The sequence below is a fragment of the Pinus tabuliformis genome, chromosome 7 (assembly GCF_031772625.1).
Source record: "Pinus tabuliformis cultivar Carrire ecotype Pingquan chromosome 7, CPIR1, whole genome shotgun sequence".
NCBI classification, from domain to species: Eukaryota; Viridiplantae; Streptophyta; class Pinopsida; order Pinales; family Pinaceae; genus Pinus; species Pinus tabuliformis.
Genome location: NC_142293.1, coordinates 440,347,414 through 440,374,162, shown reverse-complemented (window position 1 = coordinate 440,374,162; position 26,749 = coordinate 440,347,414). Strand labels below are relative to the sequence as shown.

At 39.2% G+C, this 26,749-nt stretch overlaps 1 protein-coding gene across 1 annotated transcript in view; it reads left to right on the top strand.

The window, feature by feature from the left end:
* Positions 1–1,571: 1,571 nt before the first annotated feature.
* The window catches only part of LOC149247863 (metal ion-binding protein), a 359,567-nt gene continuing 334,389 nt past the window's right edge, over positions 1,572–26,749 (top strand). The window contains exon 1 of the mRNA XM_089458307.1: positions 1,572–3,224. Coding sequence (XP_089314433.1) covers positions 3,072–3,224 — 153 coding nt within the window. The 5' untranslated portion in view covers positions 1,572–3,071. The remainder of the gene's footprint in view (positions 3,225–26,749) is intronic.

Sequence of the window (26,749 nt, the reverse complement as noted above, 5' to 3'; positions counted from 1 at the left end):
CATGGTATTTTCCCCATAAGAATGACCAAATCCAACCTCAACTTGGCACAAATGTTCCTTAAATGCTTGGATCCCACATTGTCTGCAATGCATACCAACACCTGTGGGTATTGCTCCAACAAATCACATATTTTATTGTTGTTGCAAACGATCTTATTTTCAGGCTTGGTTCCCTTCAACCTCATTTTTATGCCATATAGAATGCTCGTGCAGATTGCAAAAGCCTAGTTCTTCACCCTCTTTTTTCTCAATTATTAAAAAAACTCTATATTTATAAAATCATTTTTTTTGTTAAGAGAGAAATCGATAATGAGAACCAAACCATACAATCATCGCTGCCACCCACAATCACATTGCACCGCTGCCCAGAGAACCTCTAGGTCCACCCGCAAACTATACTGGACAAGGTAAGCCAAAATTACCTCTGATGAGCTCACCCACATGTTTGAACCAGTAACCTTTACAAACAAGTACCTTAACAAAATGCTTAATCATCAACAAACCTTTACCCCATAGACTTATAAAAATCACTTTTAAATTAATGAAATAAAATTATAAATAATATATGTTAAAACTGTATCATATAATTGTAAATAAAAATATTTAAAAATGATAATTTATTTTATATTAAAAAGATTACATCAGTTTAAATCACTATTTTAATAAATATTATTTATTTAAGCAAAGTCTTTTTATTTTTGGGGGACGCCTTTTGAACCAACAAGTGAGATGATTAACCACACTTGTTGGTTCAAAACGTGTTGGCCAAAAATTTATCTTTTGTGATTTTTTTTTTTTGTTTTTTTTTTCAAAAGGTGGAAAAACCTATCAAACTCAGTTTGGCCGTTAACCTGTTTCCTTACGTCCGAAGAAGACGAGCTCTTAGCCAAGCAGAAGCAGTTTTAGGGCATACTCCAGGCCCCTATCTTTTGTGATTTTTACCAAAAGACTTTGCTTAATTCATTATAGATCAGAAACTTAAATATAAAAAATATTATTTAATTAAATTCATAGTTTTTTTTTTATAATTTAAAAGCGATAATTTATTTTATATTAAAAATAAAAATTACGTGCCATTTTAATAAAATTCTTATATTTTATTTAAACAATAATATACATTACTACCTATCACCGATTTTAGGCAAAATACCACGTTGAAAACGCTAACGCTAATGGTACCAAGTGATATTTTATGACGTTTTATATGCACAAATGACACTCTCATTCAATAATGCAAATACCGAGCTAATTTAGTATTTTCGTCCCTATAATACATTGAGTAACGACATCCGGAATACAAACAAATAATAATTATCTGACACGGGCAGAAGAAATAAATAATTTCCGAGTCGTTCATCCAGAATCCAGATGGGAAAATAAAGGACGAGTTGCTCATCCACATGGTAAAATAATTAGAGAAATGAGTTCTTGCATATCGCACATGCCCAAAATAAAGAAATGACTGCGACACCTCACCGACCAGCGTTCATCATGGCTGCATCATCACTCTGAGACTCCTCACATCAAGCCGACTGTTCTTTAAACAAAATCCGACCCACGTTTATTCCGTGTGTAAGATGATGTAAAACCCTACCCAGCTGTTCACATCAGAGAAGAATGGTTGCGAGGAATCCGAGTGGCCGCAGCCTAAATTAGTAAATTCAGACCGATTTGCCGATTCGGTTTTCAACTTCTAACAATATTTATAGTATAAACCCTAGCGGTTTGCAGATTCACCAGCAATTTCATTTGGAGGGACAGCTGTAGTGAATTTCATCGCCAGACGCTGCCAAATACGATTCAACGCTCTCATCAACGGGGGCTTTTCGATTTGTTTGTTAGAAGACGGATCAATCTGTAAAGAAACAGCACGCAAACGGCAACGGGTTACGACATCAATGGTTGGCGATCTGCATGTAAAGTGCGGATTATTATAAGAAAATTCGAAGATACGGTGTCCGAAGCCATTTCTCGTGTTAGATTTGACGGGATGGTGTAGATAAATGGAATACGCGACATATTCGGGTTGTCTTTAGTAAAATGGAATGTCCACTTGGAATATTGCCATTAAAGGATAATGGAGGGCCTTATATTTTTGATAAACAATTTCTTTCACGCACATCGTATCTTTTTTTGTTGAGATCACGACAGTAAGGCTGCCGGCTTCACATTTAGTGAACAAATTTGTTACCGCAAAATAATTAGCGGCCCGAAACATTAAAAGGGCAAGCAATCAGCTGTCAAATTAATGGATAGAACTTCTATTTCCCTTAGTTTGTCCGTATCTTTGGCTTAAATGCGAACACATGTCTCTTATCACCTTGCAATCGTCCCCGTCAAGGCAAATCTCGTTCCTATTTCCATACATCCGGCCAATTTGGACAAGCTATGGGCACCTTAGACTTATTATCTTGACAATGGTCGATCATTGTCCCCGATTAGAAGCAATTTGAGTAGAAATCTATTTCTTCGCATGTTTAATTGACGGAAAACGGAAAAACCTGTCACAATTTGTGCAATTTAGATCCCTTTATGTAGAGTTTCCGATTGAAACACAAACGTCCCGCCAATTCTCATCGAATTCAGCTGTTCTGAATCGATTCTGTTCATATTACTTCCCAGTCTCTGTTATTATTGCCTGGACTATTTTTGGTACTGAATTTAGGGCCATTTAAGCCATTCAAATTCCATTGCCAGACCATTTTGGCCTGTGAATGCTATAATTCGGCAATCGAATTACACCCTTTTTCTAAAAGAAGAATAAGCGCTTTAATGTACTGGCTTTTCCATACCATTGGACGAAGGATAGCTGCCCTAGGAACTAAAGAATATGTGCGCATTTTGTGGTATTCATTTATGACTTTAGAATATAACGCCTTAACTTCATCGCATCTTTCAGTAATATTCTTCATTGTAAGCACCTTTTATTTCATAAAGACAGCTCAAAGTAGCAGGTAGTGGCAGCATCGAATATCGAGATTGTATCGCCCCTTCAGAAAGGAGTACGATCTATTAGGGTTTCTAACAAGTTGGAAGCCGAAGGGTTTTCTGGTTAGCACGAACATGAATTGATGATGTCTCTCCAAAGAGGACCAGAGCAGGTTATCAGTAGCAGGGGGGGATCTGTTCTTGGAAGAAAGACCATATTGAAGAGTGATCATTTCCCAGGATGCCAGAATAAAAGATTGCGACCACAGATTGAGGGAGCCCCCAATTATCGACAGGTACGTTACATCTTTAAATTTCTATTGCAGTTTTTATTTTTTTGCGTTTATATTATATGATATTATGTAAAATCTTTTCCACTGCTATTTTCGGAAATGTTTCAATAGATCAAGAGCCCAGAAAAGTATTATTCGCTATATCGTTTAACGACATATGATGATCTTACAAGTTTCCTGTTTACCCTGTATCCATGTTAGGTGCTGCAATTTTCTCGACAAGTTGATTAGGTTGTAGGAGGTCATTGAGTAAATATTTCTTGCTTTTCATACATCTGACGAGGACATTACCTTCCCCCCTTTAACTGGCTTACGTATGAGTGCAGGAAGTTCCACTAGTTCGGTGTTATTGTTTCTTTTAGATACAAGGCTGGCTGTACTGTTTTCTTTGTAAAAATATACGCGTTATATTATAGGTTATATTTAGTTGAATGATCTTGAATGGCCAGGAGGTCGATCATTATGGGTTATTACGAGGATTGGTAGTTTAGTGCTTTGTGTTGTCTGTTGTCCAACACCAAGCTTGCGTGTGTGCATATAGATGATATGTAGAACAGATAACGATGAAATGGATGGATCACGTCATGTCCTGTTCTCATTATGATCTCAGTATCTTGTTGGCTTGTACCATGAAACATTGGGCCTGAATTAGTTGTGCATGCCACAAGGATCATTCAACTATCTATTGACAATTATGATTATTAAACCCAAGGTGTTTTGTCTGCGTCTTGGATTAGATCAGAAAAAAATTCTTTCAAAATTCTTTCTTTTTGGTCTGCTGTTCATTATACAAGTGAAGCACGACGTTTAACATCCTTCCTGTATAGTATTGAAATCGAAACTAAACGAGTGTCATATTTGGTTATTGTTACAAAAAACACATCTGTTACTCATTCTCTGTTGACGATGTTAAGAGTTTAGATTTATCTATTTACATCTTTGATTTCTCTTAAAATAGTTGTTCCATCCATCAGCCACAGCTTGTGACTTGACTTATTTATTTCTATCTCGATCCCAGATTCAGCTGAAGCAATCTTTAATTGTGGACAATGGTACTGCCATGGTCACAAATATGCCCTCATTTTGAATTGAAACAGTCACTTTATTATATATTATATGTCCTTTTATCTTTTCCCATTGGGGTATTGAGTGTATATTTTCCTGAAGTATCTTAGAGCATCAAACAATCTGGGCATAGTTGGGTAAATATATTCTTACATTGCTTGGCAATTTCCATGCCTCATATAATGCCATCATTTTTTCCTCCACGATACAAGTTGAATTACTGAAAATTATGTGCAGAGAAAAAACAGATTGTTGATGTTTTGGGTAACAATGGGAGTATTCTCACATGTGGGGTAAGTGGGCTAAGTGATGGGGCTTTGAAGTTTGCACTCATAGATCCATGGCATAGATCCACGGTATTGCACCTTTTGGAAAAATATAAGTACAAGGGTGAGTGATTCATTCTCCACGTACAGGTTGAATTACTGAAAATTATGTGCAAAGAATAAACAAATGGTTGATGTTTTGGGTAGCATTGGGAGTATTCTCACATGTGGGGTAAGTGGGCTAAGTGATGGGGCTTTGAAGTTTGCACCCATAGACGCATGGTATAGATCCATGGTATTGCACCCTTTGGAATAGTATAAGTACAAGGGTGAGTGATTCATTCTTGTGGTCGGTAAGTGAGCATCTTGTGGAGGAGAAGGTTGAGTAGGCCTCAAGCCTCTGAAGGGCGGAGAGGGCTTGTGGAGGGCCAAGAAGGCCTAGAAGGCCCATTGTTGGCGAGTTGGGACGAGAGGGCCTGTTGTTGGCGAGAGAGCACAAAGTCATGCAGGGGCACGAGACATTGTGAGAGAGATTCTCTCAAGTAAGCAAGAGATCTGCATGAGTAATATTGTAGGTTTGCTGTGAGTAAGATACTAAGTTGTGCCATGTTTGAGGAAAGAGCGTGGAGCAACAAATGAGATCCAAAACGACCATATCGAAGACGGATCTAAGGCTTGATCCGCTGTATTAGATTTAGGGTAATTGTTTTATTTGTAATTTCCTTGAGGGCCATTATCCTAGTAAGGGAGTTCGAGTAGGTTCTGAGAATAATTTAATGAAGAATTGTTGATTGGGAAAAACTTGTGTGTAATGTGTCACTGGGCATGATCTAATTGCTAGTTTTATAAGTTCCACTATGAAAATTTGTTTTTGGTTAGGCACATTAGTGTGTTTCAGTTCATTAGTTGTGTAAATTAGTAGGAAGCTATTACCAGATGTAGTGTGTGCACTGAGCCTAGTGTCCAAAATTCTAACATGGTATCAGAGCATGGTCTCTGAGGAGGGTAGTTGGATTTGAGATTTGCACAGGTGACAACTCTGGGAGGGAGTTGTAGGAACTGTTGTAGGTAGTAACAGTGTTTTGAAGAACCTTGCCAAGAGAGTTGGCTGAGTATGGTGGACTACTTGCATGGGTCGTTAGGCTTCAGAGTGAGTGAGCAGGCTCAGGAGGGAGTCTGTCTTCAGAGGGAGTCAGCAGCTCAGAGGAAGACAACCTTTAGTTTCAAGAAGTCATGGTAAAAGATGGCCATGTAGCACGCTAAAGAGCGTGAGGCTTGTAGGAGCAGGATATCTTTGAAGAGGAGTCCCTATCATGCAACATGAATTGCTTTTGTGTTATATGGAGAAGATGTGGTAGCAGATCAAGGGTGGAAATGTGTTGTAGGTTTGAAGGCAGAGCCACTTCTAGGTACTGTTGTGAAAATACATCTCTTGCTAAGAGGGCTTCCAAAGGCCAAACCACCTCAACCCTCAACCAATGATTCGACCTTAGGGCCGGACATCACTAACCATCACCAGATCGGTCTCTACCCAAGTTGTCCAAGCCTCCAGAGTGTTTGTTCCAACCAAGGTTTCCAGAGCGTTTGTCCAACCAGCGCTTCCAGGATTAGTAACTCAACCCACCAAGGGCTCTGGAGCGTTTGTCCAAGCAAGGCTTCTAGGACTAGTAACTCAATCCAAGCTGTTATAGGGCTTCTAGAACGTTTGTTCAACCAAGGCTCCAGGAACTAGTAATTCAACCCACAACCATAAGGAACATGAGAACCAACCAGAAAACAAAAGGAAAGAAACCCACAACCAATGTTGCATGAAGCGCCCCCCCCGGTTCCAAGCACTGAAGCGTGTCCCGTACGGAAGCGCTTAGGAAGCTTGGCCGGAAGCGCGCTTCCGAATTTTTTGCCGCTTCCTGGAACTTCGGAAGCGCGCTTTGTACGACACTTTGGGTGTTGGAAGCGTGGCACTTTGGAGTAGGAAGCGTACACTTCTCGTACGTTTTTGGAAAAGCGTCTTTTTTTTTCAATTTTTTTTTTTTTTAATTTTAGGTGAGTTTGCTTGTTGGGGGTGGGTCCACCTTGGGTTAGGGTGACGAATGAAGGCAAAAAGAATATAAATATAGCAGATGCTCCCTCATGGTAATGTTAAATTCTTAAAGTAAAAGTGACATTCTCCTTTATTTTTCATTTTCATCCTTTTACTTAAATTTTTAACATTACCATGAAATGACTCAGGATGTTTGAGAGTGGTTCCAGCTTCATTGGACTTCATATGGAGAAAATAGAATTTCATATCCTATTCAAAATTCAGCAGACTTAACAGTTTTCGGGAATTCAGGATCAATGGGATTGTGGCATTTCATTAGATTATATCAAGTATGAAGGTATGCGATTAGCATTTAATCAAGAGCACCAAGCCCTATATGTACCCTAGTGTTGGTGGTGTTAATTGTTGAACTCCTTTGTCACGCGGCACGCCCTTGGCAAAAAATTACCTTTCAATCAAGTCAAAATCATCAATCAAGCATGTTAAGCTTTTTCTACCATATTTTAAGTCTTGAATTAGGTAGTTTGATCAAAATTGGGCAATGTTGATTAATATTCCTAGACAATCGAGGTAGAGGCAAAGGCTAGACAAGAGGAGAAGAATCTAGATTCTAGATGGTTGATGCATCTAAATGGTTGATGCTCGAATAATTAATCGTTAATGTACAATGGATGCTATATCTATCTTGATTTATGCAAAAATATGCATGTTTTCATGTCTTCTACAACTAATTTATTATTTGGGATGTTTGTTTTGAGTATAAATGCAAAAAAAAATATATATATATATATATATATAGCAGACGCTTCGCTTCCTAGATTTTTGGAAAATGACGCTTCCGCGTCCCCGCTTCCAAAAAACGTCCCTGCTTCGTGCAACATTGCCCACAACACCATGGCTATCCAAGAAATGGCAAGGCTAGATAACTACATGCATGTGCCATGCATGCCAAACCTAGCAAGGAAGTCATACATGCAACTCGGTACCTGCAAGCAAAAGTCGATGTAGCTACTGATCCTGATATCCTCTTGCGCTTTCCTACCCTTCTTTTGCTTGCTTGCTCCAAAGCCCAAGTATGCCACACTCCTCCAAGAGTGCTCCAAGAAAACTTTAAGTGTCGAAGAGTACGAGAGAGAGAATAGAGAGAGTGCTCCAAGCTAAAACTGACAATAAGTCATGAACTGATCCTCATAAGTCTTTTTATCAATGAGGCCTCTATTTTCTTCATTTTTTCATTATTTTCTTCCTCACATGCAACCTGTGATCTTTCACCTTCCTTTTCTCCCATTTTCCATTATTTTCATAAATAAAATGCCAATAAATGCCTCATGCCTTTTCAAAGCCTTTGCCATTTCCTTTGCCAATTTCCATAGCCATTAATTAATCACAAGTGACCCCCATCACTATGTTTTTGCTCAACATTCAACTTGGAATACGTGTCCCACGACCTTGGTTATTATTTACCTTTATTAACTTTATTACATGGATTTTTGACCAGGGTTACAAAGTGCATCACTAACTTGATTCTTGAGCTATTGTTTCCCTCATGAGTTTGCACTGGAGATAGTGCACGCTACTTTATGCCTCATCTAATGTGTCCACCATGTGATTCACATAGGCATTTCCTCCCATGACGAGGGTATGCTAGTTTTAAGGGTTCATTTTCATGTAAGACAAGTAAAATGGGAAGTGAGATTATATGGGCATTTTCATATTTCATAAGGTAGACAATGATTGGTGGCTCACTTGCTGAAGGTCCATGCTATCGATGCATTTGATTTGGACAAATTTGATCATGATTGGCAAGATGAAGTGGCATACTTGGATAATAATGGAGAGGAAGAACTATGTGTTTTATTCTTACTCTACCTAAGGTCTGTCAGAAAATACTCCCAAATGTTTGGAAAACTCTATACTTTTCTGTATTCTGAGTGGCTTCATATAAATACAACATTTTGGTATTCCATGAAATATTGATTCCAGAATTCAAGAAGAGTGGCCACCCTTTACTTACTCAAAGCTCGAATTTCATTGAGGGTTTCATGAACACGTTAGTCTCTTATAGTGGTTTGACCCTTTCCTGTTTATTTCCTTTATCATTTCTTAATTTTTTTGCTCATTTTACGCATGTCAGTTTGTAATGTGCACAAGATATTTTAATTTGAATTCTTTTTCTTTTAAATGTATACTATATTATTTCCTTACTTTATATACCTTTCTGAAATGTTGTATTATTGCTGTGTACATTGGATATTTTACTCCACCCAAGGCCTTGTTGAGAAATCTAGGGTATTTAATGTTAACAATTTATGTGTTTGATAATTGCTTGTGATGCACTTTTACTTCTTTATCTTATAGTCTTTTCTTTGTTAGCTTATTAATGTGTTCTTTCATCAAGACAATTACCAAAATGCATAATAAAAGACAAGTGACACAGTATGTAGGCTTCTCCAGCCAGGGCCAAAACCTCTCACCTCTTGAGAGGAAAACCCAATCAAAATTCTTCTTCTAGATCTTCAATTGATAAGTACCAAGACCATGACATAGACCCTTGACTCTAGTATCCTCTCAAGAACCTTGTCACCAACCTTGATGTTCTGCCTCTTCCTTCCTTCACTTTTCTTCTTGATCTAGAACTACTCCTTTCTGACTCCTTCTAGAGAAACTCGGTCTCTATCCTTCTCCATTGCACCTCCACAACTTCCCTAGAGAATCTCAGTCTCTAGGTCTTCTATAGAGAAACTCGATCTCTACTTTGATTACCTAGAAGAGTCTTTTCTTTGCTGCCCCAAAAGATTCTTTCCTTCGCTATCCCAGAAGAAACTTCGCTGCCCCAGAAGAAAGTCTTCTTCACTGATCCATAATATCCTTTCTTCGTTGCTCTAGAAGAGCCACCCTTTTTTGCCCTTCGTACTTTCTTTTGCACCTTCTTTGCACTTCTCTACACCCTTCTTCGCACTTCTTATAGGCCGAATTCAGATCGAAACTGCTTGCTTGAATGGAGGCCGAGTTGGGCTATATATACACCTTTTCACTAGGTCTTTAGGCCGACTTGATAACTGGACTTTAGGCCGACTTGTTCTAGCATATTCCATCATCGTTGAAGGCCGACTTGAAGAGGTTAGGTGACAAGTTCTTGGAGGATACTTTTACATAAACAAGATGACCTTTCACAAAGTGTAACATGACTTCATTACATGACAATGACTCTTGCATTTTATGACTAGATGACAAATAAATCTTAAATACTCTCAATGGGAGTCTTGACTCAAAAACAAAATCCTTGCTCATGAAACCCATGAAGCAAGTCAATAAAATAATTTTATTTTTCTTATTTACATCTCATTACATAAAATCATATTTACATGTCATTATGAAGACCGAACTTAGTTACACTTTTCAACACTCCCTCTTAATTAGGGAGGTATTTATAATGGTACCTTGAAAGTTCTCAATCTGAAGAATCATTCATAAGAAGAATTCGGATTTGTAACTCATCTGTATAGCTTCATACTAACCAACATTTATTATATAGCAAGGCCCTTACTAACAACTCCATCTCTCCACAAGATCAGAGCAAAATGTTGACGAGACTAATGTTTTATAGACATACTCATCATTGTCTCTCTCAGAACATACCCCACCTGGGTTCTCTCAGGATATGCTCCATAAGGACTATTCTTTTCTTGGACTCCCTAGTCCCAAAAGAATATCGGTCCTCCACGACTACTCTTTCATGGGATTCCCTATCTCATCCCACAAGAGCATCATATGCCAAATGATTACACAATCCTCCATTCTGTCTTCTCAGGTGAAGCACAAAACAACATGTCTATCGCTCCTTCTTATACTAGGAGGTTTTATTCCATTAAAGGAATGTACTCATTCCTATCACAGAGGAATGTACCTAAGTTTCCAGCTTAAGAATTTCTGAGTTTCTTTCAAGTAAGAAACTTCTTCTCAGGCTCCCTCTTAACTAGGGACCTATAGCAACTCTTCATGTCGAGATCCTAAAACAATTAGCTGCATGAAGAGCTCCTTTCTTCGATGTCATGAATTTCTTCTACGATAAGGAGTCTTCATCGTTTGGGAACTTATATATATAGGGCATAGATCATTTATCACTTTTGTTCAGGAGTCAGTGATGTCCTCAACTCATCAGAAAGTGATCTATCAGATTTTCCATCTGGCTTTTCTTCATGTCATTTTGCTTTCATGCCATATTTCCGGAAGGATATTATGTCCTTCTATATGGTCTGTTTGGAAGTCATTCACAGATCTTCCCTTTGACAATCCTACATAAGCCCATCCAGATGATGGTTCAAAAGTAATCAATGAACACTTTGAATCAGTGTTGCTTTTGTGATGATCTTTCACCATGACATATTCCGGTAAGTATCGACATCCTGCATGCAGATTGACACATCTCCCACATACATTTAGTGTCAAGGGTCCCTATCTTTTTCTAACTTCCATTAGAGTCTTTACATCCTTCTGGGAGATAGTCTAGTCACATCTTCTTTGGACTTTGGATGTTGAATGTCTTCTACCATCGTTGTATATTATCATGATCTCTTCGAATCTTTTCACACACTTTATCCCCAGGGGCTTCCAATCAAAGTTCCTTAATTGTAGTAAACCACCTCATACTTCATATGATGACATATTTGTGAAAATTATGCTGCAACGATTGATTTATTTCTCCTACTTATTTACAATAATAAGTTATTTGTCAATACTTCAGCGAATATCAAAATAAATTTTGCTGCAGACATCACAAATTATGAACTGAGAAAAGCAAGAGAAACAACAACACATGAACAATCACGTTGACACATTTATTTTTGGACAATAGTCCCAGGAAAAACCCAATGCGGGAAAACCAGTGCAACAAATCTGAGGGTTTCTATTATTGGCAGTAAATTTCTGAATATAATTTGGATGCCCCAGAGAAATGGCAATCCACTCAGAGAAGATAACTGATAGAAGAAATAGTGAGAATTTTCTCACATTGAATTTGGAGATTTTGCACTGACCCCAGCTCCTGGATGACCCACTACGCAGTCTCTGCTTGAGCCTGCACAATCACTGCGTGGCTTCTGCATGGAGACTCCCTATCACTGTGTCACCCTTGCTACTGCTGCGTTTGTTGCTGAGAAATCGAGATTTCATCTGTCAATCACTCATAGTGATTCCTGACACTGATCTTTGCTATCCCTCAGCAGTTCTGCGTCAACCTCCTCCAGTTGTTGCGCTGTCCCTCCTTGGCATTGCGTTGCCTCTCTGCCCCTTCACTGTCTTCTCTGAAATATATTCACTGGAATAGGAAGTCACTTCCTTCCAGTACTGCCTCTGATCCTCACTGCTTGATCACTTGTTTGAATTCCTTAGCCAACCCTGCCCTAGGAATATCGAACTGACTGATCAACCCTTTTTGTGATTTGGAATGAACCCCAAGCCTCCTTGTACTTTTCTCGTTGAGACTTCAATGACTGAGATTAAGTCTTTAATCAATGGCTAAGATTAAAACTTGACTTGATCCGCTTTCTAGAACATTCTCACCCATATTTTGATTAATACCCATTAATACTTTAATTTTCCTAAGTTTAGACGTAGGAACCCATTAAAAATATTAATTATTTTAATAAAATACAATCCAAGTGGAATTTCACCAAATGGTTTCTGGGTTCTTTAGAATTGATGTGCCCTAGCCTCTCCACACATTTTCATGGTTAGAGCACATTTGATGCTACCAAAAACTAACACTCCCTCTCAATGAGGAAAATGTTCTAGCGACAATGTCTAACTGCATGCTGCTCTGTTTCTGAAGCATCTCCTTTCTGCACTATTGTTGCCACCAACACTGTGCTATTGCTGCTATTGTACTGCTGTCCATGACATTGCCATTGCCACTGCCACTGCTACATTTTTACTATAGCTCCCTCTCAAATGCTGCATCATGCTATTGAAAGGAATTTTCCAACATACCCATATGTTTTCTGGAATTGAACAAACTTTGTTCTTCCTAGAGCCTTGGTGAGTACATCTGCTACCTGATTTCCTGTGGGAGTATACTCCAACTGTACTGCCCCACGCTGAACACAGTCCCTGATAAAGTGACAACAATATCGATGTGTTTGGAGCGATCATGAAACACTGATGTGTTTGGAGCGATCATGAAACACTGGATTTTCAGAGAGCTTGATACAACTCTGATTATCACAGAGTATTTTTGTTGCTTCCATCTTCTTCCTGAATAGATTTACAAGCAGTTTCCTGAGCCATATAGCTTCACATGTAATTGTGCCAGCTGCCATATACTCAGCTTCAGCCGAGCTTAGTGCTACAAACTTCTGCTTCTTACTGCACCAGGAGGTCATCCTAGATCCGATACCTAAGCAATACCCAATGGTACTTTTCCTGTCTATTGAACTTCCTGCCCAATCTGCATCAGTGAATCCACTCAATTCGATATCATCGCCCTTAGTGTATCTTAATCCAAAATTGACTGTTTCCTTGTGCTAGCTAATCTAGTCATGGAGGATTTTGAATCAAAGGCCTTAGCTTCTTCTCGTCTTCTACCTAAGACGTGGAAGAGGATTGTGGATGAAACTTGTGTCATTTGGTCCCATGGTAAGGAAGAGTTGGAACTATTTTTCCTCCATCTTAACAATCAATCTAGTTCCATAAAGTTCACCGTGGAATTTGAAAGTAATGGTAGTCTACCTTTCCTTGACGTCCTCCTCTCAAGGAATGACGATGGCTTTTTTTCTCATCAAGTATTTCGTAAGAAAACTCATACAGAACAATATATTCATGCTAATTCTCATCATTTCCCAGCTCAAAAACTTGGTGTTCTCAACACCTTAGCGACTAAAGCTTTAAGAGTTTCTGATTCAATGAAGAGAAAGCACATCTCTTAAGTGTTTTCTTTAATAATGGGTATAGTAGACACCAATGTACTAAGGCTTTCCTTAGAGCTGAAAAAGGTCCTAGTGATAAGAAAGATACCAAGGATCGATTTTCTGGTGTTCATCTTCCTTTTTTCTAAGGGACCACTGACAAGATTACGAGGATCCTAAGGAAGCATAAGATGGCTTCAACCTTTAGGCCTTTAAATACCATCCGAAGCTCGCTTAGATTTGTAAAAGACCCAGTGGACCCCAAGAATATGAAGGGTGTTTACGTTATCCCATGCTCTTGTGGGACTCCCTACATTGGTGAGATTGGTCGTTCGATTAATCAAAGGATTCGTGAGCATGCTGCTGACATCAAGCATGGCAGGACCTGCTCCTCCGCTTTGGCAGAGCATGTAGATAAATCTAAGCATCACATCTACATTGAGGAGGCCCAAGTCGTTGCTAGGGTTAATCATTTCCATCATCGTAAATTGAGGGAGGCCCAAGAAATTGGAAAAAGACCCAATAATTTGAATAGAGATGGTGGTTGGAATATTAGTAGAAGTTGGGTTCTTGTCTTGTCCTCCTAGTTTTTTAGGTTTCTTTTTGGGATTTATTTTGTTTGTTTGTTTATCTATGTAGGTATTGGTGTCCTTTTTATAGTATTTGTTGTTGATTTATTCTTCATTAGAGTTTATTTTCTTGACCCTTCGTGTTTTCTTAAGTATTTTATCATCTTATTCGTTCTTAACTCCTTTTAGTATTTTTGTTATTTGTTTAATGGGCTTCAACCCTATATTTTATTGTTGACCCTGTTTTATTTATTTGATTACTTTTCTTTGAATATATATATATATATATATATATATTTCTTTCGACTTGTATATATTTTTGTTTTATTTTCCATTAGTTATTTTTAATTTAGTTTATTTTATTTCCATTAATTATTTTTATTTATTAAATGATCTTGTATCGATTAGGGTCTTGACTCCTTTTTATAATTTTGACTTCCCTCCTTGTTTGGAGTTTGACTTTGATTTTTATTTATTTTTATATAAATTCTTGTTAGTATTTTTTTAATAAATTAATTTAAATATTATTTTTCAAAAACTAGCTTTTTAATATAGCAGTTACTTATTAATATTTGTTTTAATAAATTAATAAACTAATATCATAATTTAAATATTGTTTTTCAAAAACTAGCTGTTTAATATAGTTTTTCTTGCTAAAGCAAGAGTCGTACCTTCATTATCATTGAAACAGAGAATAACTTACATATAATACAACCAACCCATTGGATCCAGGGCTTGGGAAAAAACTATCACCCAACTACCAAGGGCATCAAGTAAGGGTGAAAACCCGAAACCCTCCCAAACAAAACAACAAAAACCCAAAAGTGACCGATCGTGCAAAGGCCAGCCAAACAACCCACCACAAACTAACGAAAAACGTTAATCCCAATCATCAAATGGTGGAAGGAGCCCGACGGTTCACCGTATGTACACACTGATATGCGTAAAGGATCCTGACCATAGATTCCCAAGTTTGATCCAATGGCGGATGAGGATATCGCAATGCCAAAAGGTATATTTATTTATATATTTCTTTCGACTTGTATATATTTTTGTTTTATTTTATTTTATTTTCCATTAGTTATTTTTAATTTAGTTTATTTTATTTTCATTAATTATTTTTATTTATTAAATAATCTTGTATCGATTAGGGTCTTGACTCCTTTTTATAATTTTTGAATTCCCTCCTTGTTTGGAGTTTGACTTCGATTTTTATTTATTTTTATATAAATTCTTGTTAGTATTTTTTTAATAAATTAATTTAAATATTATTTTTCAAAAACTAGCTTTTTAATATAGCAATTACTTATAATATTTGTTTTAATAAATTAATAAACTAATATCATAATTTAAATATTGTTTTTCAAAAACTAGCTGTTTAATATAGTTTTTTTTAAGCAAGAGTCGTACCTTCATTATCATTGAAACAGAGAATAACTTACATATAATACAACCAACCCATTGGATCCAGGGCCTGGGAAAAAACTATCACCCAACTACCAAGGGCATCAAATAAGGGTGAAAACCCAAAACCCTCCCAAACAAAATAGCAAAAAACCTAGAAGTGATCGACCGTGCAAAGGCCAGCCAAACAACCCACCACAAACTAACAAAAAACGTTAATCCCAACGATCAAATGGTGGAAGGAGCCCAACGGTTCACCGTATGTACACATTGACATGCATAAAGGATCCTGACCGTAGATTCCCAAGTTTGATCCAACGGCGGATGAGGATATCGCAATGCCAAAGGCTCGCTGCCAAACCACGTGGTCCCACTGACAAGCACGATGAATCCTGGCCATCGAACCACCATGCCTGATTCGACGGCCCAGGATCATATCGTGCGGTCCTAAAGCACTGCAGGATAGCGTGCAATTAGGGTGCTAATTGTACACACCCCACTGCCACGTGTAGCAACTCAGATCGCTCCCAAAACATGAAAACCACTTTATGCTTGGACGTCGCCCGAAAACCAGAAAACCACTTTGCGGGCATAATTACATTCCTGTGAAGAAAGACAAGAAAATCCCGACCACCATGAGCGCCCAGAATTCGGTTTCTCACTCCGACCCCTCTGCACCTGCTCATGGACCCCTGAAAATTACCATCCCCACCCTCCGACCAGCTGCTCAGGCAGCAAAATTTGCCGAGTAACCACAGAGGAGTAAGAAAAGGAAAACACAACATATCAAACCGAAACAAAACTATATGGCCACAACCTTCATGGCTTTGTTGCGATACAACATTATGTCTTCTTCTGCTTGGCAGCCACACTGCTCCTTTAGTCTGTTCTGAGACAACCCCTGCCAACCCATCACGACTTTGCTGCTGGTACAATTCACTCCTTGGTTAGCCAATAAATCCGCCAGTTTATTAGCCTTCCTACGAACATGGTTAAAACTTACCGTATGAAGGCGCATGAGGTGGAGCTGGATCCGTTGAAAGACTTGGATCAACCTCCAATGTTTTGAGATCTTCTCCGGCCCTGTGCCCCAGCTGATTCTTTTGACTGAGTTAATGATTAGCTCAGAGTCAACTTCGATAATCACATTTTGCTGATTTTCCTTCTCTAGGAGTTCTAAGCATTGCTCCATAGCCATAAGTTCTGCCATGTTGTTGGTGGCTCTGCCTAAATGACAATGGAAGAGGGAAATGATTGAACCTGAATTGTTCCTTAACACCCCTCCAAAGCCAGCCATACCCGGGTTGCCTTTAGAGGCCCCATCAATGTTATACTTTAGAAAACCCAGAGGGGGAGGATGCCAAAAGTCCTGCTCAGTTTCTCTCATCCTAACCTGTCTGACCAGACCCTGAGGAATAAGCCCCTGCATGCCCAACTGTCTGAGAATTCTCATATCAGCATCAAAGGGAGGATTCTTAGGGGGATTTCTCATAGTTGTACTAACCGTCTCCCTAAGTTGTCTTAATGTCTGCTAAAAAAGACAAGGGAAAGGTTTCTTCTCATTTTTAAAGATCCTATGGTTCCTTTCTTTCCAAATGTTCCAAATGATGAAGCTAGGTGTGAGAGCCCAAGCTGAGCTTAGAATTTCAGAATCAGAAAAATTTTCCTCCAGTTGTTTAGGGTATTGATAATACTCCCTCTATCCCTGTCGATCTCCTGGAATATGGTAGCAAAAGAATCCCACAATCTAGAGGTGGAGATGCAATTGTTGAGGAGGTGTTCCATAGTTTCCTCTTGGGCCTCACAGAGCTGGCACTTGGAAGGCCCCACCACCCCTCTTTTCCGAATGTTGTCCCAAGTCAGAATTTTCCCATGGTAAACCAGCCACACGAAGAGTTTAATCTTCATCCAACCTTGATGCCTCCATAGATTCTGCCAAATTCTATCCGGATCAAGAGAATCCAGCTCCAGGAGGATGCATTTTGGCTCCTTAAGATTAAAGGTGCCCTCATTGTTGTTGCCCCATCTTAACTGATCGTGCCCCCCAAGTACTAGAATCTTCCTTTGTTCCAACATTTTCATAAGAGCTTCTCCTTTAGCTTTCAAAGGGTTGTCTTCCCTGTGGATTATGTTCCTCCAGTTTCTCCATTTTCCTGCAATATTGGTTTGATCCCAAAAATCTTTAACCTTAGATATCCCCAAGATATCTGTCTCTATCTTGAGGTCCTTAAAATCCTCTTTTAACAGTATCGGTTCTTGTTGCCATCTGTCTTCCCAGAAAAGTGCCAGATCTCCCTCTCTGATTTCCCATAAGCTATTCTTTTGGACTAAGCCTCTATTCTCCCATGCCTTATTCCAGATGTATGAGCCCTTTATACTTCCAGACATCCTTATATGATCGTTAATTTGCCAAGAACTGGCATATTTCTCTTTCCAAATACTAGCCCACTGAGCCTTTGGTTCTTTAACCCAACGCCACCAAAGTTTAGCGCCTAGAGCCCTGCTTAGAATCTTTGGATCATCCAAACCAAGACCTCCCTAATTTTTAGGTTTGCAAATCTTTTCCCAGGCAACCAAGGCCCATTTCTTTCTAGTCTCCCCCTTGCCCTAGAGGAAATCTCTTTGAATGGATCTGAATTGTTGCAAGACTCCTTTAGGCGCAGGGAGAGCTGAAAGCATGAAAACTGGGATAGATTGAAGAACAACCTTCGTAAGCACCAATCTACCAACCAAGTTTAAAGATCTGATGGTCCAATTTCTAATTTTATCCTGCATCTTGTTGATCACTAGCTCCCAGATACTCTTATGCAGTGGTTTAGCAGTTAAAGGAACACCCAAATATTTAGAAGGAAGGAAATCCCTTTGAAAGCCCAGAATTCTGGAAATGTTCCTTTGAAAAGCAATATTGGTATTGAAGAAAAAAATCTTGGATTTGGAAAGATTAACCTCCATACTTGAAGCCATGGCAAAGTTACTTAGCAATTGTTTGTAAGCTAGAGCCTCTTTGACCGTAGGGATTCCTTGCAGCATGGTGTCATCCACAAATTGTTGATGAGTTAAGGACTGTCCATTCTCAGAAAGTTGGAGACCCTTGATTTTGCCATCTGCCTTTGCCTGCTTGATGGACCGGCCCAGTCCCTCCATCATGAGAATGAAGAGAAAGGGAGAGGGTGGATCACCCTACCTGAGGCCTCTTGAAGGAACAAAAGTCTCAGAGGGAGAACCATTTACTAAAATGGAAAAACTGGGAGAAGTTACCAGGGCCATGACCCATCTGACCCAGTTATGATCAAACCCAAAGGCAATCAGAACCCTCCTAATATAGGTCCAGTTCAACTTGTCATAAGCTTTGGCTAGGTCTAGTTGTATGATCATTCCAACCTTCCTGTTGCTAGTCAGTGAGTGCACCACCTCCTGTGCTTGAATGATATTGTTGAGAATTTGCTTGCCTTCCACATAACCAAATTGTTCCCCAGATACAAGAGTGGGCAAAAGAGGTTTGAGTCTATTGGCCACCACCTTGGATATTATCTTGTAAACCACATTGCATAATGCAATGGGTCTAAACTTATCTGGAGTAAGGGCATTGTCCTGTTTAGGGATTAGAGAGATAAAAGAGGTATTGAGTGCTTTCAGAATAGTTCTGTTCCTCCTAGAATCTTCTACTACATTCAGAATATCTTGTTTAACAATATTCGAGCAAGCTTTGAAGAAATCAACATTGAAGCCATCAGGGCCTGGCGCTTTACCATTCTGCATTTCCTTGAGGACCTTACTGATCTCTTCTTCAGTCATTGGCCTATTGAGGTTATAGTTATCCTCTCTGGACACAAGTCTTGGTATATGTCTTGTTAAGTCCTTGATGAAATACTCTCTGTCCAAAATGGTTTCCTTAGCTATCCCACTAAAGTGCTGGACTAACACCGTTTCTATGTCTTCGTGGGAACTGAGGAGTTGCCCGCACTCATCCTTGATCGAAGATATTCTATTATGTGCTTTGTTTGCCAAGGTGGACCTGTGGAAGAATCTAGTGTTTTGCTCCCCTTCTTTTAGCCATTGCACTCTAGATTTTTGTCTCCAAAATATTTCTTCTTGTTTACAAAAGTTCTCCCATTCTTGCTGAAGTTTGGTGGCCTGTTCATTTCTGACTTTGTCAAAGCCATCCGTGATAAGGGTTTGATTTAGATCCTGCAATTTATTTTCAACATCATTTTTTCCTTCAAAAATATTGCCAAATTCATTCTTGTTCCAATCTTTTAGCCTGCATTTGATATGTTTTAATCTTTTGTGAAGAAGAAACATACTTGTACCCTGAATGTTTAAATCTTCAGACCACCAACCTGAAATGTTGTTGATGAAATCTAGATGAGATAGCTAGATATTTTCAAATTTGAAGGGTCTATTCCTGGGGGTGCCTATGCCTTTGATCTCCAGTTGGACCGATCAGTGATCTGATCCTCCAAAGGGAAGAATGCTCGTTGCCATTTCCTTATTATTGAGCACAAGGTCCTCTGAGATGATGAATCTATCTAACTTCGAAGCAACTAGAGACTCTCCTCCTCTTTTATTGTTCCAAGTAAAGAGACCATTATTGGAAACAATATCAACTAGCTTCATAGAATCTATAAAGGTTTGAAAGGCTAAGGAGTCTTTGTTTGGGGTTCTGGTACCCCTTTTTTTTGATAGTGATTTAATCATGTTGAAATCACCACCCAAAATCCAGGGTATATCTACAAATCTAGCTCTGAGATCCACCATGGAATCTATAAACTTGATTTTATCGTCCATTCTCTGAGGGCCATAAACGTTTGTGACTAGATAGATCTCCCTATCCCCCACAGGTTGAATAACTACTGATAAATAATTTCTTGAAGCCTCAGCATCTATTATAGCAATCTTTTGGGGGTTCCAAAGAGTAAGGATTCCACCTGCTGAGTTTTCTGCCTTGACTTCTAAAAATTCAAAACGACTGAGCCATTTACTGTATATTTCTTTTATTTTCTGAATGGAACATTTAGTTTCTTGGATAAAAATCATATCCGGAGCTTTTTGTTTCATTCTGTTACTAATTAATCTTTGCTTCCTTTCACTACCAAGACCTCTTATATTCCAACAAGTGAATCTCATCATAAAAGATTTGTGAAGGAATAACTGGTTAGGTCTTTCATCTTACCTAAATCTATCACTAGCTTTCCACATTCCATCAACAACTCATTCTGCTTTTTTCTGCCTCTTTTCTTTCCTGGGCATCTAGGTGCTAGTCCTGGTGTGTTTTTCAAAGTTTTCACTCCTTCGCCACCCTGTCTAGCAGTATTACCTTGCCTGTCCATCCCTGAAGTCTAGGTTTTCAATAAGTACGGCTGCTGTACTCTAGTGAACTCCTCTTGAGGTAACGAGTCAATCCCTCCCATGGTTCCTTGTTTCAAGAACCCTTCCAAATCTAGGTTTTCTCTCTCAAGAATCTCCTGTAGCTCATGGTCCTCCATTTCCATCTCGCTCTGGGTCATTTCCTGGTCCATATCCAGTACAACATTGCTTATCAAAACTTCTTTTTGTTTGTTATTATCCTTTGTTTGTTGTTTATCTTCCTCTTTCTCCTTCTCCTCTGGACTTCCCTCCATTCTTTGATCTGCTTTTTTTGTTTCTTCTTCTTCTTTGAGCACTTGGTACCTGTTCAGACTGACCTGAGGCCCTTCTGGTTGATGTTACTAAAGTCCTCTTTTGCCCCCTTTTCCTTTATGACTCACTTTATGAAAGTTTTTAGTATCTTTCATGGTGGTCGCTTTTGTTCTGATTCTCTATTTTACTGAGAGGGCAATCCCTGGAAAGGTGTCCATGCTCATGGCATCTGCGACATCTAAAAGGAATATGTTCATAATCAACTGTTTGAGCCCATTCTTCATCAAAAACCTCCAAAATAACCTCGTCCGGTAGGGCTTCGGAGAGATCCATTTCCACACAGATTCCAGCAAAGGAAGTGTATTTTCCTCTTCTAGTGGCTTCATAGGCTTTGAAAAAACGTCCTAATTTATTTCCTATGGCTGTTAACGACTTTGTTTGCCAATAATCAAGAGGAAGGGAGTAAAGCCTTACCCAAACCGGAACCGAGGTAAATGTCTCCCGCTCTGGGACAAAGTTCATCATCCATGGTCTCATATAGAGGCCAGCTGCCGCGAAGAAGTAGGGCCCCCCTTCAAACACTCTATCCTTGTCCTCAATATTTGTGAAGACCACAGTAAAGAATCCCTTGGACCCAAGATGTAGGTCAATGCTTCCTTTTGGTTTCCAATGATATTTAATCCATGTTTGTAATGCTTTTTCAGTGGGCCATAGTCCCATGAATTTAAAAATAATAGCATAGGTTCGCATGTGGTCCCTGTGTGCCTGCAGAGCAGGATCATTTAGAACCACTCTGGGTCTGACTTCAGTTTTGGGTTTACATGGACCATTCTGTGCCTTGGTTTTTACCCCCTGTTCCTTGTCGTCTTCCTCCTTGTCTTTTGTGCTATTATTCTCCTTTGCAGTATTTCCTTCTTGCTCTTCTTCCATGCTTTCTTTCCCTACTTCAGCAGCACCTATATCCTCTTCTATTGGCTTCTTACCTCCGCTGGCTACAACTTGCTTGTAGGAGGGAGTGGAGCTTCCCCCTTTGCGCCCTGCCATGGAGTTCAATGCCAGCTATCGATTGTAAACCCTGGTTCCAACCTTGCCCGTCAATCCCCCAGATCCCTCAAAGAAACTGAACAAGCAGCCGTTTAATATAATTAATACTTAATAATTTGTTTTTAATATATTAATAAATTAATACCATAATTTAAATATTATTGTTCAAATATAACCGTTACTTGAAATTCTGGTCTCTACATTGCTCTCTATTTAAGCCTTTGCGATGGCTTGCCTCTTCATTTGGTCTTGATGATGAACCACACTTGTTGGTTTGAAATGCGTCGGCCAAAAATTTTTCTTATGTGATTTCTACCGAAAGAATTTGCTTAATTCATTATGGATCACAGAAACCTGAATACAGAAATTAATTAGAGTTGTTAGTTTGTGCTGGGATTGCTTGGAGAGAAGGGTAATTTCCCTTAGTTGATTTTCCCAGTGTTTCTCTCACATAGAAACACCAGTTTGGCATCACTTTATTGTACTTAGAATTTCACTGCTGCATAATAATAAAACCCTCAGCTGCTGCACTGTTTTTCACACATTGGGTTTTTCCAGGAACAATTGTCCAAAAATAATTGTCATTTTTACGTGTGTGTGCTGCATTTCTGAGTTCCTATTTTTTTGCTTCTGCAATTTTTTTTTTATGGTGAAAAAATTGCAGTGTGAATTATTCTTTGTTTGGCATAGCAAATAAACTGCATAATAACTAACCAGTTAGAAGAATAATTTCCAGTTGCTGCATTTCAAGGAATTTTCACAATAAGTGTGGTAGAGAGAAGTAGGTCTAGTGCACTAGAGAGCGCAAAATCGAAGTACAAGTGCTGAAACAGAAATACATAAGTGCACCTTAAGAGAGGAGATGCCAATCAGAAGAGAAAATGCAAAATTTAATTGCCCTTAGGCTTATGACACTTTGTATTTCAGATCAAGAAGATGACAAGCTGAGAAGACACAAATGAGAGGTTGAGTTTTAGTCTTTATTGATGACTCCAGGGAGGCATCCTCCCAAGTGTTGGTTATGGCCTTGTTGTTCCCTGAGATTTTCCTAGCTAGGGAACTAACTCAAGGCACTAATAAATTTAAAATAAATAGTATGAGATAAACTCTATAATTGACAGTAGGGCAATAAGACCTCGTTGATTCAGTCACTAGGTTACTTTCCAACTCAAGACAACGATCATCACATTGAATAATGATGGATGATGAACAAGAAATATAAACAGGAAGATCTCAAACATTAAACTAATGTTCTAATCCTTTATCTGAAGAAGACGTACTAAAATGAAATTTCAGCAAATCAAACATATATGCCACTATAATCATATGAATTTATTAACATATAATTCCATAAGAGAAGGCAAGCTGAGCACAAACTGTATCTCCCATAAATATTTTAGCTCATGAAATCACTGTAAACAATATTTCGAGGAAATAATGATAGTCATATTTCACTTTGTGAAATTAACTCATATAACTTGGAATAACTTTTAGAAGAACCAGACTTTGATATATCAGAAAAAGACTTACACAGGAAATAAATGGACTGAATGTTGCTATAAATAGAATATTATAAACTGATTACATAAAGCTATTGGCCCACATCTCAATACAATATTTTTATAGAAGTTCCTCGAAATTCTGCAATTGCTTATTTGAACAATCTGAAATCTAATTTCTTTTCATAAAGACACAAAATTTCTCTACTAATTGCAGCAGAATAGAACATAATTAAATCACAGTCACATAATAGCAAAACACAATATTTTTTCCAGGGAATCCAACTGGTAAAACCCTCTGCTTGATTGAGAATTTTATTGATAGAGAAATTGAGCAATGGATCTTTTACGAAACAATTGTTTCAATCAGAAAACACACTTGTCTTCCCTGCTTGTTCTAAAGCTTGAAACCCTTGCAAGACTGCTGATCTTTGCTGCCCTCTTTCCTTGCCTCTGCTCCAAATTCCTTGCTCAAACCCAGGAAATAAGCCCCAATTTCCTAGCGCATGAGCTGCTCCTATTTCTTAGGAATTAGCTTTTAAATCCTAGCGCATTCTTAAGGAAAAATTGCCTTCCATCACGTGCACCAGCCTCTCCTTGGCTCATTCTATCTCTCACAAGCTCCACACACAAACTCGTGCTCAAGAATAATAATACAATGAGTGCCGTCATCCTCCTTATAAGCAAATCGAATGGCTAAATTTGGCAAGTCTTTATTTTAGGAAATTGAACTGGTGCTTGATGAGTTAAGTGAATCTAACCAACTCATGTAACTCACCCTGCCCAAATTTAAAACTTGAGACTCATGCATGTCAGTCTCCAAAAACTAATTTGCACTAGGAGACAATAAAATGAGCCTCCCACTCTAGCACATTAGTCAAACTACTTCATAACTCGTCCTACTTTTAGGGATACATCCTAAATTATAGGAACTCGTCCTAACTTATAGGGAACTCGAGCATGCTAAAGAACTTGTTGAGGTCTCTTTGACTAAGGCACAAGTTAAAGAAACCCTTTCTCACTACCATTTTCAACACTCCCTCTTAGCGAGGAAGGGATTCTGTACAACTCCCAACTTATCTTTGAAATGAACAATACTGCTTCTTGCCAATGCCTTGGTCAAGATATCTGCTATTGCTCCCCTGTTGGAATGTACGATAGCCTCACTATCCCTTTTTGCACACAATCCTTGAGATGATGATCCCTGATCTTGATATGCTTTGAGCGATCATGAAACAATGGGTTCGTAGAGATTTTGATGCAACTCTAATTATCATTGTGTATCACAATAGGCTCAATCCTCTGTCTGAAAAGTCCCACAAGCAACTTCCTCATCCAAATATCCTCGCATGTTGCCAAACTAGCAACCTTGTACTCGACCTCTGCTGAACTAAGTGCATCTGATCTTTGTTTCCTGCTGTACCAAGAAACAACTATTGACCCAATTTTGAAGATGCCACCTGAAGTACTCTTACTGTTTGGTGAGCACCTTGCCTGATTTGCATATGTGAAGCCTTGAAGCCTCACTCCATCAACCCGTTTGTATTACAATCCATAATCCGTTGTGCCTTTGAGATATCTCAACACATGTTTTGCAGCAACCTAGTGAACTCTGGTCGGTTCCACCATGCACTGACTTAGTTGGTTGACCTCAAAACAAATATCAGGTCACGTGTTGACCAAGTACATCAATGATCCGATGAGCTGCTTGTATAATGTACATCCACTCGTTCCGCTGTGCTAGCATCCACCTTCCTCCAGTTTGTGACTAGTGGCGCGGTCATGGGCCTGCAATCGTGCATATGAAATCTTCGAAGAATCTTTGTAGGGTACTTCCCCTGTCCCGCGAAGATCTCACCATCACCTTGTTAAACCTCCAAGCCAAGGAAATAGTGCATAAGCCCTATATGCTTCTTCTCAAACTCCCTTGCAAGGTCCTCCTTGCAATCCTGGATCAAGTTGTCTGCTCCAGTCAATATAAGGTCGTCAACATAGAGCACTAGAATGAGCGGAAGCCCTCCAACCATGATGTAGTATAGGTTGGCATCCGCCTCACTCTTAGTGAAGCCCAATCCTTGAAGGTAGCTATCAATACGAGTGTACCATGCTCTCGGAGCCTGCTTGAGCCCATAAAGAGCTCTCTTTAGCCTGCACACATTTGTGTCTCTGCTGAACTGCTCAAACCCCTCTAGTTGCTCCATATAAATCTCCTCCTGAACCACTCCATTGAGGAATGATGTCTTCATGTCCATTTGGTGGATCTTCCACCTCATCTGTGTTGCAAGTGCCAAAATAGTCCTGATGGATGAATACCGTGCTACTAGGACAAAGGTCTCATCATAGTCTATGCCCTCAATCTATGAGAAGCCCTTGGCCACAAACCTAGCCTTTTTCTTCTCCACACTTCCATCTGCGCCATGCTTCACTTTGTACACCCATATCGATCCAACTACTTATTTTCCCTTAGGTCGTGGCACAATCTTGCAAACATCGTTCTTCATGATGGAGGAATATTTCTCCACCATGGCATCCTACCAAACTTGCTGAGAAGTTGCCTCCTTATAAGAAGAAGGCTTAGTGTCCACCAACTCTGTCATCAGTGCCATATAACCTATGTACCTTTATGGTTGTTTACTCTGCCTGAACATGGTGCTAGGAGCTTCAACATGCTCTTGGCCTCCTGAATGAACCTCTCGACCCACTTGACTTTCTTCCTTCCTGTGCCAGGAGTCTCCAACTGATTAGTTGTTTGCTCTCGTCCTGGTCTCTTCTCTTCATCATCCTGCTCTGCATCCTGCTATGCGGGCCTCTTGCCACTTGTCTGAGACTCTGCCTGTGATCTTGCTTGAGGCTCCCCCTTAGGAGTGAGTTGTATCTGAGGTACCGTTGTCTGCTTTCTCTCTAGAGACTCCCTCAAGGCTTTGTCCTCGAACCTCACATCCCGCCTCAAGACTACCTTGAGTCTTGGTAGATACACCCTGTATGCCTAAGCTGTCTCACTATACCCCATGAAAATACCCTTTTCTGCTGCGGGTTCTAGCTTCTTCCGGCTATCTTTTAACACATGGCAATAAACTCTTGTGCCAAAGATCCAAAAGTGTGAAGCATCAAGCTTCTTG